General features: G+C 31.2%; 1 protein-coding gene across 3 annotated transcripts; it reads right to left on the bottom strand.

Moving 5' to 3' along the window:
- Positions 1–1,041: 1,041 nt before the first annotated feature.
- LOC130653928 (coiled-coil domain-containing protein 146-like) lies at positions 1,042–18,349 on the bottom strand. Of its 3 annotated transcripts, XM_057456423.1 has the most exons (18): positions 18,072–18,349; positions 17,454–17,530; positions 12,545–12,704; positions 11,786–12,313; positions 10,471–10,544; positions 9,034–9,091; positions 8,727–8,822; positions 8,570–8,643; positions 8,021–8,119; positions 7,391–7,574; positions 6,310–6,569; positions 5,303–5,467; positions 5,070–5,190; positions 4,304–4,765; positions 3,451–3,588; positions 2,225–2,302; positions 1,891–2,061; positions 1,042–1,356 (listed from the first exon to the last, which is right to left on the bottom strand). In XM_057456423.1, the coding sequence occupies exons 3-18, from the start codon at positions 12,698–12,700 to the stop codon at positions 1,153–1,155; spliced, it is 2,868 nt and encodes a 955-aa protein (XP_057312406.1). In that variant the 5' UTR covers positions 12,701–12,704; positions 17,454–17,530; positions 18,072–18,349; the 3' UTR covers positions 1,042–1,152. The 3 variants fall into 3 exon arrangements, with proteins under 3 accessions (XP_057312406.1, XP_057312407.1, XP_057312405.1); XM_057456424.1 differs by lacking the exon at positions 17,454–17,530; XM_057456422.1 differs by lacking the exon at positions 18,072–18,349 and having other exon boundaries at positions 17,454–18,057.
- Between the last annotated feature and the right edge of the window lie 93 nt (positions 18,350–18,442).

Below are 18,442 nucleotides of genomic sequence, written 5' to 3' on the forward strand. Positions count from 1 at the left end.
GTATTATATTCTTAGCAACTTTCAAAAGAAAAATAATCTTTAAACACGAACCTTAAATAATTAAAACCTTTGATGACGCAAATCTTTAATATGGTGGTGAATATAAAAGACAAACCTACCATGAGGTTTGACAAAGTAACCCAAAAATATATATCCACAAATATACAAAAAAGACATCACATTATATTGTTAACATCTCTAAAAAAATTGTCATCTTTACCATCTAAAATGTACAACACTTAAAGCATGAAAAGAACTTCTTCGAAGTTATGTTTTGAAGCGGATGTTGCGGCAAATAAACAAATGATGACATTCAGAAGAGTGAGGCAATAGAAACTAATCATAAATTAAAAACGATCTGAGTTAATGAGAGAATTGTGGTGTAATGAAACATACTTTCCGGTCTGTAATTAACGTTAATTGTCTTCAGACGCTGTGAAGGTTCTCTTTTACGATTCTCTCGGTTTTGTTCGCAAAAAATGTTAACAAGTGAAAAGACTGTTACAGAATTGCTTAATCACAATGCGTCAAAAAATCGGATAATCAAGCAATATTGATCCAAGCCGCGGTATCAGAAAACCAAGGAAAAGACTTGGGAACGAGATGTTCCAGAGAAGCAACATAATTTGGACGTAAAGTTGTTAAAACGTGTAAGGTGGAGAAAAAAATAAAAAATAAGTTTTTAAAAATGGAGTTTTTACACGATGAGTAAAAATTTTAAGGAAAAAACAAAACGACAAAGAACCATTCTGTTGTTTTGTTCACCTTTCCATCATTGTTCCGTTTCGACTTTAGATAACCTTATCAAGCGTTTCTTGACAAGCACGTGACGCAGATTCTATTTAAGTACAGAGCGCCTGAATTTTTTTGAAGACACTAAACAGGCAATACGTTTTAAGGAAAGTTGGTTAAAATCATATTTATTTTAGGCGGGTGTTAGTAAATTCACGTTTTAAAATGGTAGATGTCGACAACGTCCGGGCTTGCTTTGACTAAATTCTGATAATAGATTGTCTAAGTTGTTAAAAGACACTAATCATGTGCCTCAATATAAAGAAAATATATTTTGCTTTATACAAAATTACAATCTCAAAAAATATTTACAATTTATGTTTACGTACATATTATGAACAGTTAAAATTAAAATATAGTTTATATTTCAATAGGTTTGACCACGGGTTTTCGTATATGTCTCATGTTGCTACCTGGTTCAGTTGGTTTAAACGGTGCATTACCTCCGTAAGGTCTGGGAAGAGGTAAATCATTGCCATCATCAGGTATGTAGGCGTTTGGGCGTGGTTCAGCTGTTGTGGTGATTCCACCTGGAATTGTGTAATGTTCCAATTCTTCTTCTGCCTGTAAAAAGAAAAAAATGTTTTGGCTGATTTAATACTCCGTGCCTGCTTTTTTTTAATTAGCAAAGCAGAAAACAAGAAAATAATAAAAACAAAAAAATTGAAAGGCTAACTGTTGAAAGATTTCTTATGAGGGAAAATACACGAAGCACGACAGTAGCAAAAGTTTGGGATGGAAATATAAATTGTTTTTTCAAAAATATTTGATGTATTATTATTTTCGGTTATTTTTTTACGCAAGTTTAACTTCAGCTATTTTAAAAATTACATTTTGAAAGGAAATTAAAATGGCAGTAAAAATAATTAGTTGATAGTTTTATCCGTTCCTGTTTGCAATAATTCCAGCCAATAACACTTCTCAATTTCCTGCTCAGATTATGCAATCGAAAATTAGATTTTTTAGGATCGTTGAACAATTTTTAATCCGATTGTAAATAAGTTGTATCCGATTGTTAGTCCGATATTTAGTTTGTAAGCACAAAAATTTGTCGTTTCGGATATTAATACAAACAGAAAATGACTGTATTAGTTATACCCTAGCTCGCTCATTTTGTTCTTTTATTTTTCGAACTTCTTCTCGAAGATAACGTAACCACTCATGTTCTATCTCCTGCGATGGAGCTTCACCTCTCTCCATTCGTACATAGCATTGCTGTACGTGTTCCTCTTTTGAGCGAATTTCTTGCCCAAGCTTCATAGCTAAAGCCTAAATCAGAATAAAAAGAGATGGATACGTCTGACGAAAATCAACACTTAGAATTCCACTACAAGCGAAGTAGAACGTCAGATCCATGATAACACAGCGCCGTAGAAGTAGGAGGAAGGAGGAGGAGGATTTGTCTATTTTATTTATGTTTTGGGTTTTTTACCTGATTCATCGACAATTCAGAAACCATCGCCATCATCTTTCTTGTAGTTTCCTTGATCTTTGCTTGAACTTCGTTTATCTAAAACAAGAATGGCATCATGAAAATCTGACAAGGCAGTACTTCCGATATCATGTTGATGATTAATTTCGAAAGGTGAACTTCGAATTTAGAATTGCAACTGTTTGAAGTTGTGCGCGTTCTCGTTCGATGTTCTGTTTTTTAATGCTTGGTTTCTACTTTTGTCTGTGGTGCACTACAACAGAAGAAATTTAACCGGGAGAAAATGTCCTGGAAAGAAAATTTGCCGCAATTGACACAACACAAAAATACCCAAAATCAAAAACAATTAAAATTCTCATACACAGATTTCGGAAAATTGATGAATACTGGCGAGATTTACCCTATTAAAACTAAGAACTACTAGTAATTAGGTTATGTTTTAAGACACCCTCCATGAAACGCAGTCCACCATGAGACACAGCCCTGACGCGTTTTTTCAAAAAGACATTAAGTGACTATGTTTATCATTAAAAAAAAACTTGGAGTCAAAGACATTTAAATAAATCATCAAAAGATTGTGTAGACATCACAACAGATTGTTTTTATGTTAGATTTTCTCTAAAATATATATTGCCCTCCAATAACCGTCTTCCAATAACCGCCCTTCAATAACCGCCCTCCATAATTTAAAATACGTTTTAATCTCGCGAAAATTTAACATCTTATACGGAATGACGTTGTTTAGTTTAGCTAATCTTGAAATATAAGCAATTGCGAAGTGAAGTTTAGATTAGTACTATAACTCGAAATCAGACACAACATAAAAAGCACAAAAGAAACTACTGTTTCACAACATTAAAGGTGTCAATTATTCCAACGTAACCCAAATGCAGCAAACTTGTGGATTACTTTTTTTCAAAATTGCCAATTTTTCGCTGCGGAAGGGTTAAATTTTACACCGGTCTAATTTGTCTTTAACACTGAGGTCAAATTTCAAATTTGGGTTATTTTTAACATTCCTTAAAGGTTAACATCAAATACTCTACAAATGACCATTATTTCTATCCGGAAATGAATAAAGTTTTACTCCGGAAATGTTCGTTCACACCGGAATTGAATATCATTTTACACCGGAGTAAAAGTACCATGTAAACTCTCAAAAACTTCACGCCGTTGAAGTTTCATTCCGGCCACGTGTAAGCACAATCAGAACTTCATGTACTAACCTTTTTAGCCAATGCTAAAGTATCCGTTTTTCCGGTGTCCGATCGAGCTTTTAATTTTTCGGAAAGGCGATTAACTTGTTCATGTATCAATTCTTTCTCCAATAACTGCTCCTCTTTGCAGGTCAGTTTTTTTTCCAGCTGAAATTATAACAAGTAACATTCATCAAATTCTACAACAAAAACAACAACAATGACCAGGTGTCCTTTAACATCTGGTGAATTTAATTTGACTCTATAAAATCTGCAACAACATAAAGTTTACATCTAGTTATCAAGTCTATTGGAATCTATTGGAGCCGGAATGATTCCTGGATGAGCAATATTTCCTTAAACATTCGTAAAGTTTGTAAGGATATAATAGTTGATTAGTTTTGCGTGTTTGGTAAAAAATACAGAATTTCAGCACAGTTTGCGCCTTTCAAAATCTCAGATCTTTAGCTCGACAACAGCACGTCATGATAGTAACAAAGATTTATAATGTTACACGTACTCATACACCACTTTTCCATGGCAGATCGCATGAAACAACTGTTGTAACATAAATGGAAAACTGTATCTCGTTTGGTTGAAGGAGGTTTATGACAGTCTGACCAGTTAACGTTGAAATGCATAAATGTACAATTTTGTTTTCATCGCGAACATTTATCAAGCTATAGTCACTTTCAACAGTTAATTCTTAACACTGGAATGTTTATCTGTGATCGTAAAAATATCAGTCTATGCAGAAACGAAGAACTAAGGTATATACCTTTTTACATTTTTGAAGAACAAAAAAATGTCCGAAATGATCACAAATCTTCGAATAATCATGCAGGGGTGGTGAACACGTATAGTTCACATTCTAACAACTTACCTCTACACATTTGCATTCCAATTCTTCCATTGAAGGGTCGCTACCTGGTAGTAAACGAATGCGATCAGCATTAGTGGCGTCTTCTAGATTGTGTTCTAAATCCAAAATATATTCCTGACATTGCGCAAGTTGAATTTGAAGCGTTGTGACTTCATTATCTAAAGCCTTTTTGTTAGGTAGCGAACTTTTTAATAAGTCAATAGAGCGCTTTAAGTCAGCAGTTTCCATTTTTAGGAATCTGATTTCTTCTTCACGACTCTGCAATTCCATATCCCCATTCCGTATGATGGAACCCTGAACATTAACTTTCTCATAAAGCACGCACACTTCTTCGTTTCTTTCAATCAACTGAATCCCCCTGCGATTTCTTTCCTGCACTGAGCTTTCATATCTGCGACGCAATTCAACCATATTTTCTTCAGCTTTGTTGATAAGTTCGTTGAGTTTGGAGATAGCTAACCTCTAAAGAAAACAAAGTATAAAAACTATGAATGGCTTACTAACAACAAGCTTGCTCGTGTTTCTTTCTATCAGAAGTAAAAACATGACGAGAAGTTTTCCAAAAAGTTTTATATAACCAATCCGGTTAATTGGGCAAAGATGGTGTTACTTTTACACCAACTTCAGCTTAGCTTTCAGGTTTTTTACATGCAAGTAATTATCTGTTCAATCATTAATGATTTCAAATTAGTTCACGTATCATAACACATTTATTTTGTCCTTCATTGTGTACTATCAAGAAAAACAAGCGAAAAAAAGAGTTCACCTGTTGCTCCATCTGTTCTTTCAATTCTTCTGAAGTCATTTGTTGTTTACTCACTTCATTACGTAAGCTATCTCTTATCACTACACCGTTCGCGTGCTTCAGCTTAGATTTTTGGAACTGTCTAAAAATCAGTCAGAAATCTTTAAAGTTAGTAATTTCATTGAAGTGTTGAAAAAAACAAATTGCAGCACGGAAAACTGACAGACTAAGAGAAGTTAATTTTCTTCATTTACCTTTCTTTCGATGCAGCAGCTGTTCTTAATATTTCAATCTCATTCTGTAGAATTTTGATCTTCTCCTGCATTTCTGCAGCTTTTTGCGTACTCATCTGGATCAAATTAACGCATTTATTGCGCTCATTTTTGATGATGTCGTACAATTTTGCAAAATCGTCCAACCTGAAGTGCAATGTTAAACAAATAACCAGACAAAAATATTAAGGAGATCGTTTACCTGCACAATTTATAGCAAGTGTGAAACGAAAATGAAAATGTGCATAATAATGATGATAATAGTAATGGTAATGCATAACTTCGTCAACTTGTTGATTATTAAATTGTTTCCTTCTCTAAAGTATATCATTAATTCCCAGCATTATCAGATGACCGAAGAAATACCGAACAGAAACACAACCATTATAATGCACTTGGTTAATTTCATTTTAAAAGTGATATGTCGAATTTTCTTCACTTAAGTTATTTGATGCAGCGAAATTGAGACTGTTCAGAGATAATTGCGAGAAATGGTTGCACTGCTATCTATTTTTTCCCTATAACGTTAATAGTATATTTTATCTACATATCACTTTGAAACAAAATAGATTGTACCTGCATCATTTTCCTGTCTTAGTTGAAAGTAAAAATTTAATTTTCACTGGGACTCATTTTAGCAGTTGGGTTCAAGAATTTTTTTATAGGACTTATATTCAGTATTTTTGAAAAATTCGCGAAATATCGTGAGCCTTTGTTACCCTTATTTTTTCAAAAAAAAGTCGTAAATCTGCAAGTGCTGCAAATTTCGTTCAATAAAATGAGACAAGAAACATAAAACAGTGAAAAATTAAAAAATCCTCTTCTTTTTATCTTTTTATAATAAATATATCTGCTCCACGTTCTCCAAAATTTTAGAATCTTTTTTAATTTCTTAAAATCCTTTTCCTCTTGTTGGTTAAAATTACGTAAATAACATGCTTCTAGCGAACACTGAATCAAGGTAAAAGTAAAAACAGAAGAAGCTTTACCGTTTCTGTACTTCCGCAAACTTTTTCGTATTATCTTGTATGGCTAGATCTTTTGTTTTTAAGTCTTCCAGCGCCTTATGGTATCGTACTTCTGCTTTTAAATAATCTCTAGCTTTTTGTTCTCTCTCGTCAGCTTTAATTTGTGCAAGTCTTGTTAAATCTACCACATCAATGCGAAGTTGGCTCTGCTCTGTGAGCAGTCTTTCTTCATCGTGGATGCCTCTCTCGACACGCTGCTTTTCGTGCACAGTTAATGCGTTCTGAGTAATAGATAAAATGGAAATTTGTAAAACCATTCAGAAACAAAAAGTACCTGTTTAGAGCATACTTACTAGGCTACACAAGTAGGAGGATGCAAACTCTAATGACTTACAACTTTCGTTATTTAACTCACTTAATGGTTGCATTTATATGTACGAGTTATTATAACTTCTAACTAAAAATTCACATAATGTTGTTTAAAATGAGAAAAAAAAGAGTTTTTCAGACGCGGTAAAGTTTTTCGTAATCTGCCAGAAAATATGTTTTCCTTAAATTAAAAAAAGGCAGAAAAATTTATCAAAATTTACCTGGTTCCTAAACACTTTTTCATTTTTATCATTCCATTTTCCTCTTAAGTAGAGATGAAATCTGTACGTGGTATATGGCAGTATGGTATAGTATGATATAGTATGATATATGATAATATGATAATATGATAATATGATATATGATAGCATGATATATGATAGTATGATATATGATAGTATGATATATGATAGTATGGTATATATGATAGTATGGTATATATGATATAGCATGATATATGATAGTATGATATATGATAGTATGGTATATATGATAGTATGGTATATGATAGTATGGTATATATGATAGTATGGTATATATGATAGTATGGTATATATGATAGTATGGTATATATGATAGTATGGTATATATGATAGTATGGTATATGATAGTATGGTATATATGATATAGTATACTATATATTATATATTTGGTTTGGTAAAACCATGTATTGTGTATTAAATCAAGGAGGTTTAAAGAGGCAAATATACCAACGTTGTGACCATAATCATACCTGCTGCGTGTACGCCCTTTTGGCATTGTCAACTTCTTTCTGCAATTCTCTTCTCTTTTCGAAAAGAGATCCATCATCTTTAGGCTGTGAATCCACTTGAGCTTTAATCTTATCGTACATACCTTTCGTGTGATTATAACTATCTTTGATGATGTTATAATTTATTTCCGCTTTCTTTAAACTTCTGTAAACAAAAGGTGGAAAAAATGAAGAAAAAAAATCGGCAAGGCAGGAGGGGTAATATAGTCATTATTGCTCCGAACAGTCCAGGCCTGCCATATAGTCCAAGGCTTCATTGATCAAAGTGATTTTAATAAGTTATTACACGGGTAAACATGCAATTTTTTGCAAATAAAACTCTTTTAAGTCCATGGAATTTCTCAAAGAATCTTTTATTTCGTTTTTAGGGCGGGGAAGGGTTCTAATTTTTTTGTGTTTGAAATGGGTGACGATTGGATTGTAATTAAAACAGAAGAAATACACAGAAAGATCAGCAATAAGTCGAACAAAAGTAGGGCTAAGCTTAATAGAAATTTTGGTGACTTTCAGCAATATGGGCCAAATTATAGAAAGATTTTTAGAGAATTATGGTGCTAATAATAGCAGTTAAACCTGGCAAAATGAACTTACTTTAAATCACGATCTTTTTCACGAATTTTTCGAGCATGGATATCATGCTCAGATCTTTTATTCATATGTGCATGCTTGATATTCAAATCCAAACTTGTTCTGAAAATGTAATAACAGATTAAATCCTTACGTAACTTCTATACTAAACTAGAAATTCATAGCTTCTATCTTGGCATGTGGCTTTCTCTTTGTTGTCTCGGATAAAAACGTTTTATCAATTTGACCCATTGTGATTGAATGCATTTTAAGCACACCTTCAGTCAGTTTATCTGGGTTTTAATAAAAAAGAAAAACTATGTTTAAAGGCAAAAGCATATTTGCAATATACAGGGTAATAGACGTAAAGTAAACATTTTAGACTGACTCTTAATTTTAAGAAAGGAAAACCTTATAACTAGTATAGCATCTTAATTCGTGCTCTGAAGAAGCGTGCTAAAAGTGGACTCTCATATTTTCATTATGCAGGGGGAGTAAATATTTTTTAAGGACTAGACTAGAAATGTGGATTGAATTTAATATTTTAATAAACAATAAAGATTATTCTATCACCTGTCACCTAGCAACTCTGCTTGCCGTTCTTTAGCTAAATCACATTCTTTCATTAATAAGCTGACTTCTTTCTCCTGTAACAGTATGAAACAAAGAAATTCACAGTGGCTGCAGTTACTTTCTTTACATCATAACCCAACAAAAATACAGTATTTACATTCTCTTCATATGCACTTCGTTGCTTCTGTATATCGTTCGATACACTTTCTTTCTCCTCCAGAAAAAAAGCTTTTTTGTCGGATATCTTTGAAATCTAGAATAAATGCACATATTCTAAAAATTGCTAATGAATTTAAGAAAACCGAAATTTTAAGAAGATCATTTTTTATTTTGCACGATCACTTTCTTTAATTTTATTAGTGAAGACCTATACCCTTAATATTTCTTACACTGCTTGTTCAGCCATTTAGGGCATCAAAAAAGCTTTCCAATGAATAGATCTCTTATACATAATATTTGCATACTTCATTATTAACTTCTGCAATTTTGTTTTCATACTGCTTGTGTGTATTTAAGACATCTCTGAAATACAAAAAAATATTAAATACATGAAGTTGCCATCATAGTTCTTTATTTTTCAATACAAGGGCTAAACCTTAAGGTAAAATCACATGGTTTAACAAACATTCGTTAAAACATCATTATAAAGGTTCTATGCTGAGGGCAAAATTTAAAACGTCTTATTCTGTTTGTGTTGGAGTACTAAAATTTCATTGTAGAGGTATACATATACGGAACAATTTCATAAACACCTGAACTGCACTTCTGCTTCATGGTTGTGAGAAAACCAGGACTATATTTTTTCTAAGGATTTTTCTTGTGCCAAAAACAGGTTTTGTTAAAAAGAAAACTTTGGTTTAATCAGTTATCAAGGAAAAGTGAGAAAAAAATCCAACAACCAAAGAAGTTTTTTAAACAAAAGTTTATTCTTTGTCAGGGTCTATGGCACAAACAATGCATCTATTTCGTTAGTTGTACAGGATATGATTTTAAACTTTTTAAGAAGTTAGAAGTGTTAATTGATAAATGTCGTTAGAGAGTTGAAATTGCTCATTTTTTTGTTTAAAAAGCTGTTTTTTTACAAACACAGTAATTTTGTGTTGAAAGTTTATATGCACGTTGGTTCTTATGATTTTCTGGCATTGTTACTTGTTTACATTTATAACTACCATATTACGGTTGCTACAAGGTTAAAAGTTACACCAATACAACATAAAATGGTTTGTCTATCTATACCGAGAGATATTACCAGAGGCCAAATGTATAGACCGAGCTAGCGAGGTCGATATTCTGACTGAGGGTAATATTTCTTGGAAGAGATAGATAAAACAGTTTATCTTGTTTTTATTTCCTGATAGCTATTTTGCTTGGTTTTGTAGAAACCAGGATTATTTTCTAAAGATTTACTTGTGAAAAGGTTGTATAAACCAGGTTTTGACAAAGAAAGAAAATGTTCCATTCACATTTCATTGCATCAATTTTTTAAATACAAAAACAAAACATAACATTCAAATATCCATGTATAGAATTCTTTTAAACGTTTTTTGAACCAAAGTTTGTCATAAGAAGAGTCTCAAATTATACGCCATTGTACATACGCCATTTGGTTTTTGATTTACTGTACGTTGATTTTTGAGTCTGTATGTAGCTAGCTATGTTAACAATTCTCTACCAAAGTTGTTTGTTTACATTTTGAGCAACTATCCTGGTTGCCATGAGATTAAAAGTTATACTGTGTTTTATTAAGCTTATAGTGGCTTTTTAGCCAATCAGTGCAGCGGATTTAGCTATTTGTTAACAACGTGATGTATAAATCCTGTTGCTAAGCCTTTTAGACAAAAAACGCTACAGATTTCTTATTAACCGCTTGAATCAGTTTTATATTGTATACCATGTGTTACCTTTGTTGTCGTGCTATCAATTCTGTTTGTTTCATTAAATGGGCAGGTTCTGCATGTATTTTCACCAATTCCTCCTATGTAAAAAAGTTGAAGTATTATTTAATATGTAACGTCTAGCAAAAATATTAAAAAAATATTTTCATTACAGAGTTTCTCCCAGTGAAAAAACCTTATGTTATTTAACCTTATGTTATTCAGACCTATCAACATACAATGGCTCATGTGTGACCAAACTTATATTAAAACCTAAAATATACTTAGCCTATTTCACTAAAAGATGATAAAATTAGAAATATATACTTAATAACAGCAATATTCATCAAAAAAGTAGATACCATGCATTGTCACAACACTGTCAAAAATAAATTGTATGAAGCTTAAACACTGCTGCCATTTTTTCAAACCTTGTAACTAGTGGTGTAGACAATACTATGGTAAATGTTTTCCTATTGACATTTGAGTGCTTCCTTCGAAATAGATAACAGAGGTTACCCAAACCTTAAACATTAATATTGACCTATCTTATTTTTTAGCCTAATAAAATGAGATAGGTTAATTTTAAATAAAAACCCTTGTTGTTGTTGCTTTAAAATAAGAGTGCTTAGGGTTATGCTTTGTGAAAATATAACAAGAAGTCCAGGGGCTTTAGCAATTTCAGCAATATAACATAAGCAAGAATATGTAATGAGACTTTTCTCAGAAAAATCTGTCAAAGCATATTGATTAAATTTAGTGTTTAAAGTGAAGTTTTGGTAACCTTGCTTCATTTACAACTTAAAAAAGAATAAATAACTAAAAACATTATGCCATAAAAAATTTATATTGGTGTTCCTCTTGCTGACATGATATTAAAAAAAAAGCCTACGCATGAAGCTATAAATAAAATAGGTGCATAATCTAGAATTTTTTAATTATAATCAACCCTCGCACAAAGTCCTCTTTAAAATGCAGGAATATATTTCATAGTGATGCAAATACCATCTGTGTTTGAGACCGCATTTTAATATATTTGAAGTGAAACAAACAGCTTTTTGTTTATAAAAAACAAATATTTTAAAAGTGACTGATAAATAGACCAAAATTCTTTTAAAATGTTTTAAGAAATTCAACGCAATAAAAAGACCTGGTTGAAAAATAAAAACCAGATTTAAAAAAAAATTATTTGTTGAAGAATAAAAATTAGAAGATTAAGATGATGGGTGTGTGTTTTATTGGATACAATTTCCTATTGCTGAGCACGCAAAAATTGGATAATTGAAAAATTAGTTAACCACAGTCTAACCACAGTAAACAACCCTTATTAATTCATATAGACCTTCAACAGTTGTTCCTCCATTTCTAACTTTTCCATTTCCTTTGATAATATTTCCATTTGATCTTGTCTTGACAAACCCTCTTCTTCCAGACTGGCAATTTCATGAGTTCGTTGAGCAATTTCTACTTTCAAATCATCTACATCTTGTGTGGTGTCTTTTACTTGTTTCTCAATTTCTTCTTTCTTTGGTAATTTTTCAAACTCCTTTTCAACTAACCTTTTCTCTTCTTGAAGCCCTTCTAACTTAAAGTCAAGTTGATATAATCTTTCATTACAAGCTGCAAGCTCATTTCCATGTTTTAACAATATTGATCTTAACCGATTTACTTCATTATCTTCAACAGATGGAAACATTTCACCACGTTCCAAATCATGACGTTGTTTTTGCACAATTTGCATAAGCTCTTTTCCTTCATGCAAATACTTTGATTCAGCTTCTCTAATTCTCTTTAAATGATCAACAAGGTCTTGGTATTTTGCTTTAAGTCTGGCAGCCTTAGCTCCTGGTATTTTCCCCTCAGTTATGAGCTAGAAGAGTATGAATTTAAATTATATTTTACATCTAAAATTGTTTACCCTAAAACACACGTTGAACAACTATTATAATGGAAACTTTAATATAAACGTTAGATAAGATTAAACTTTTCCTTTTATTAACATTCTGAGACTTTTAAAAATTTACATAGAAACTTAACAAGGAAATCTATCTACAAGTTTAAAAACTTGATATATATATAAGAGTGAAAAACAAAAATAAACCTCATCCAGGCATTGAAATGCTGGCATAGTATTAGCATCTACTTCACCAGAAACTTCTTTTTTTAACTTTGGTGCAATTGGGTATATATATATAACATCATTAGGATGTTGTGTTTCAGATTCACTGATTACTTCATCTTCATCTGTACTTGCCATTTTTCTGAAATAAAACACAGAAAATAGTATATTCTAAGTGATCATAGAGCTGAATTTATAAAAGTATATAGAAATATATAAGTGTATTTAAGTGTGGGTGGTTATTTAGAAGTGGGCTATATTGTTTTTCCAAAAGAAATTAGCTAACTACTACTGCTATACACCTTATTGAATATTTACATTTTTTGTAGTCCCTTGTAGCTTTGGCTTATTTTTAATGCAGTGTCTATACCCGACAGCCTATAATCCTATGATTAAAACCTATATGTCTTTCAAATAGGCCCGAATAACATTAAATCTACACCTATAACAACACAATAAATGTGTAAACCGACAACACGAATAATGCATATCAGTCATTTTAATCTAGTTTTATGTTTTAAAAAAAACGAATTAAAACAAGAACCAATATTTTACACTCTCACTATTATTACTTTAAATATCTTGCAACACAAATTGACCAGTTTTTTTCAAGTTCTTTGATTGTATGCAATTCAAGCAGCACCATTTTAGGTTCGCATATTACACAATTGTATAAATTTTTAATATATATTTATAACTATAGTGTGTCATGCAAAACCATCAACTTAGCCCTTTTCTTTCCCTTAATGTCTAAAATGCATATACATGGAGTCAGGCCTGGAAATTTGTGGAGTCTAGGGTAACGATCCATCATTACCGTGATTTGAAGCTGACGGAAACGATCAAAACGGTTTTTCGTTTCCGCAAAGTAGACCTTGCAGAAACGATACGTCAACGACAGTAACGATTAGCTTTAAACGGATAAATAAGTAAAGAATTATTTCATAATTGCCCTAGTTAGTAACAAGACCTACTCCATACTAGTAATTTATTATATTTATGAATATATAAATATTATAATATAAAATTATTTTAATTTGAAATATTGTACAAGGGAAACAATTTATCGTTATCGTCTTTTTTGATTTGCGGAAACGTCACGGAAACGAAACGATGGTTTCTGCCAGAGTTCCAGGCCTTGGAGTGATGTCTTTTAATGGAAAAAACAAAAACAAGAGGGAGCTTTTGCACATGATGCTATTTAACAACTATGAAAATATATGCAAAAAGTCCTTTCCGATAATAAGTCATTTGTTAAAACACCCATGAGCTCCTATATAAGAAACAATCAAAAAGGTGTCAGCAATTTTTTGAGATCTTCTCTCCGTTGACAATATAAACAAGTTAAAGATCTAAGATAAAACATTTTGGGGCTAGTAAAAAAGGAGGGCAGAGATGAATGAATCATATTTAGTTAGTGCTCCCTAAACAAGTGTATTTCATCATAAGTACACTGTAAAGTATTTATTGTAAATTAACCTTGATTTCTGAAAAAGTTTTCTCCTTAAAGTATGATAACATTAGTCAATCAAGAAAGTTTATTCTTGTAAAAATTTGATTTTTTTATGCGAAAGTCTATTCTCACAGAAATATACTGGCTAAACTTTCCATGGTAGAAAGGTCTTAGTAAGAACTCTTAAGATTTTTCAAGAACTTTCTAAGATCTACATATCAAGAGTTCAAACAAATTTTTGCGAGATTAGCAAAAATTAATCAACTTAAGGTACTTTGAATTATACGATTGATTAACATAATCCTTTTTCCTTTTTTTAAATTTGTTTCCGCAATTTAAAAGAGAAAAAGAATTAATCCGTTAACTCAACAGACAGAGTATAAAGAAAAAATTCAATACAGGTTGTTGTTTTTATAGGAAAACCATTTTTTGACCGAACTCCCAATTTTCTTAGCAAAATGCTCAAATATATAGTGGTTGAAATTTTCTTAATTTTTATTTTTCTCCTTTCTTAGCTTTCTTTATAAATTATTATTGACAGCTGTGAATAACATTATATATATTTTTTTTTATTTTATTTAAAATATTTTATTTTATTGAGATAAAGAGACTTGTTATTTTTAGGATAACATTTTGTTATATTTAATGTATATTTGACTCGATTGCGTTGTGTTTGAAATTATGGCAGGCCTATCAATAAGAAAATAACACCAGAGCAAAAAATTGCTCCCCCAACGTTACAATAATTTAAGCTGGGAGAGCATCTGAATAAATAGAGTTAGTTTATAAACACATATATTTTATCTTTTTTATCTATTCTATTTTATCTTTTTTTACATATTTTAATTCTTTTTTACGGTAATAAGAAAGAGAATTAATTTCCATAGGAGTTAAATTAATATTGCTCAGCCGGAAAAATGTTTTTTGGAATTGGGGGAGCAATTAATGGCTCAGCTAGTTTATCATTTCTCAGAATTGAACAAGCATTTGTGTGAGCAAGAGCAATTGCTCTCCCCTTATTGATAGACCTGTTATGGGAATTTAGTAACTGTAAATGTAAATATCAAGATAGATAGATACAGTACAGTCCAGATGTAAGCGTACGCGTACGCTCAACTTGCAAAAATAATTGCTTTCATTAAAAAAAACAATAGGATAGGGAGTTCCTTTCAAATTGCACGAAAATAATTGCTTCGTGTTAAAAACAAAAGCATAGCAAGAACCATTGTTTAAAAACAATATTCTGCGCGAGAAAAAATTAAACGCGAAGGCCATTGAATTTTAATTTTTTTTAAACAACGAAACTAATTATAATTACGCGATTTTAATCTGATATAAGCTCTTTTAAAAAACAACAAATCCAATGATCTAAATATTTTAAAAAAACTAATGCTACTTTTAAAACTTTTAGTAATATTTCTTTATCGTCGAAATATATTTTTTAACATGCGAAGCTTTTAAAAGTTCTTTTTATAAAAAGCAACGCTTAGCAACGCAAACGGAAAAACCCTACGTTCGGGACTTTTCCCTTTGCGATAAGATTTCGAAAACAAATTAAATTTTAATACCGAAGAAAGAAAAAATCTAAAAATATAACTTTTGACGTTTTATAGTATCACGCATGTGATATAACGAATCTTTTCTATCGTCGTTTTTCGTTTTTAAACTTTTAAAATGCGATCTAAAAAAACATTTCTATCGCCGTTTTTCGTTTTTAAACTTTTAAAATCCGATCTAAAAAAACATTTCTATCGGCGTTTTTCGTTTTAAAACTATTAAAATGCGATCTAAAAAAAACATTTCTATCGCCGTTTTTCGTTTTTAAACTTTTAAAATGCGATCTAAAAAAAACATTTCTATCGCCGTTTTTTTGTTTTTAAACTTTTAAAATGCGATCTAAAAAAAACATTTCTATCGCCGTTTTTCGTTTTTAAACTTTTAAAATGCGATCTAAAAAAACATAACGCCGTTTTTCGTTTTTAAACTTTTAAAATGCGATCTAAAAAAACATTTCTATCACCGTTTTTCGTTTTTAAACTTTTAAAATGCGATCTAAAAAAACATTTCTATCGTCGTTTTTCGTTTTTAAACTTTTAAAATGATATCTAAAAAAAAACATTTCTATCACCGTTTTTCGTTTTTAAACTTTTAAAATGCGATCTAAAAAAACATTTCTATCGCCGTTTTTCGTTTTTAAAGTTTTAAAATGCAATCTAAAAAAACATTTCTATTAAAATTAAAGTTTCAATCTTTGTTAAAATATAATAATTTCTATCGCTTAAAAGCTTTATTTCACCCGCGCAACCAACAATGCCTTCTCGCTAGTTTATTTAGTTTCCACGCAAAACATTTGTTTAATAAAAATATTAAACAATGGCACTTCGTGTCACATTGATAGAGTTGATAACATTTGCAATTATGCTATCGGGAATAGTTATGTTAACACTATTTAACAATAGTTACGTGCAGTTATAATAAGCTATTTTTTCTTCAATAATCTTTTGTTTATTAGGCGCAAGTTAATGACTTACAAGACTCGCAAGATAATTAATAAGAACAAAAGACAAACAACTACCGCCTCCGAGAAAAAGGTGTGAAACTTGCGCGTATGGTCCGCTTACATCTGGACTGTACTGTAGATGTGTATATTTTACATGGCTAGCCTCGCAAATATAGAAGGATACCCTGTCTATTATTTCCAAGATGGGGAACATGGCTTTATGGGGAGTCCTGGAGTATTAAATTAGGCTCTTTGCTCTGTCAGACAACTCCCTGCAACATCTAACAGCCCACACAGTGCACCATTTCCCCAATTTCCCTCAAATGGCTTGGGTTAACCCAGGGCTATGGTAATATTTAATTGCCCATATTGAATCGCTAACCACTAAATTGCAGTACCACAAACAAAACTACGGTGCTGCAAAGGCCTAAAAAAATTGGATCTTAACACACTGAGGCTGAGGATTTTGAGATTTTTTAAAGCTCATTTTCTTACAAAAATTTTTCTTATAAAAAATTGTATCAAATTTAGTTAATGCTAACGATACAGCATACCTTTTGAGCATGATTTTTTAAACCACCTTTTTTAGCGATATATATAAATTTATTGTTGCATACATCATTATAAAGCATTTTCATAAAAATTTTTATAAAAGTTGTGACAAACACAGAGACATTATTGATACGCCTTGCCTTTACAAAAACTATTCATTCCATGATCTTTAAAATCTTAATAAATGTATATATATGTCAAAAGATTAAGTCCCCATTTTTGATTTATTTCACTTTCTTTAGAAATGCTACTCTTTAAGTCTTTGGGATGTAAAATCTAGAACTTATAGTTTTTGGCAATAAAAAAATGCTCTTAAACAAGTTAGCTTCTGTTGTTTTTCATAAAATTTATGCGGGTTCAAATTTAACTAGTATGAAGTCCTTTACCACACAGCACTGTAACTTTGGATTGACACCAACTGATTGGCACTGCAAAATCACCAGATACATCCACGTTAGCTGACCTGAAAATATCTTTCTCAAGAAAATTTATGACGAAGTCAAAAACAATTATTCAGCAAACAATTGCAAAATAAAGTAATCAAACAATAAAAAAGCCTGATATTGTGTTTTAAAGGTTCAGGGAACTTAAAACTTCATTTCATGTTACATCTCAAAAATCAATACCATATTTCTTTAAAATTAAAAAAGTTTCTGGTAGTAATTCGGCTTAATATAGTATGTACTGTTTCCTTAGACAGCTTGTACACTATGATAATTTTCTAAATAAGTTCATTTAAAATGAGTTTACAGTACAATAATTTCACAGTTTCAGTTAAGCAGTTGGGCATCTTCTGTGTTTTTTTCTTAGCAAAGCGATCAACAAAATACATGATCTAATTTTCTGTCGGGTGAAATTTTGAGGTTTTCAAAACAGCAAACTTCCACTGGAAAAACTTCAATAATTTTGTGCAACTTTCTGGTGAATCACCCTGGTCAAACACCATTAATTCTCTAAAAAAAGTTTTATTTCACTTTATTAAGAGTAAAATATATTTCACTTACTTGCTCACTTATGGTATGGATGGACTTATATACGGGAGCTAGCTATATCTAGCTAGCTATAATAGATTATTAAAGTATTTTCTCCGTCTCACGTTGTGAACAAGTTGAGTATGATCGCTTTCCCCTAACTAAAGCATTTCTATGTAACCTACGTAAATATAGATGGCGAAAAATCAAATGGTCAATACAGCTAGCTAGCTAGCTAGGTAAGCTAAGGTATGCACAAACGTCAGCATCCATCACATCATTCAAGTGAGCACTCGTTCGATCACGCTTCTTCGATACCATTTATTAAAGAAACTTTGTTTATTTTGATTTCCGTGTTTTTACTTACCATAATTAATATAAAGAGGTTATCTTTAAAATTACTT

The sequence above is a fragment of the Hydractinia symbiolongicarpus genome, chromosome 8 (assembly GCF_029227915.1).
Source record: "Hydractinia symbiolongicarpus strain clone_291-10 chromosome 8, HSymV2.1, whole genome shotgun sequence".
NCBI lineage: Eukaryota > Metazoa > Cnidaria > Hydrozoa > Anthoathecata > Hydractiniidae > Hydractinia > Hydractinia symbiolongicarpus.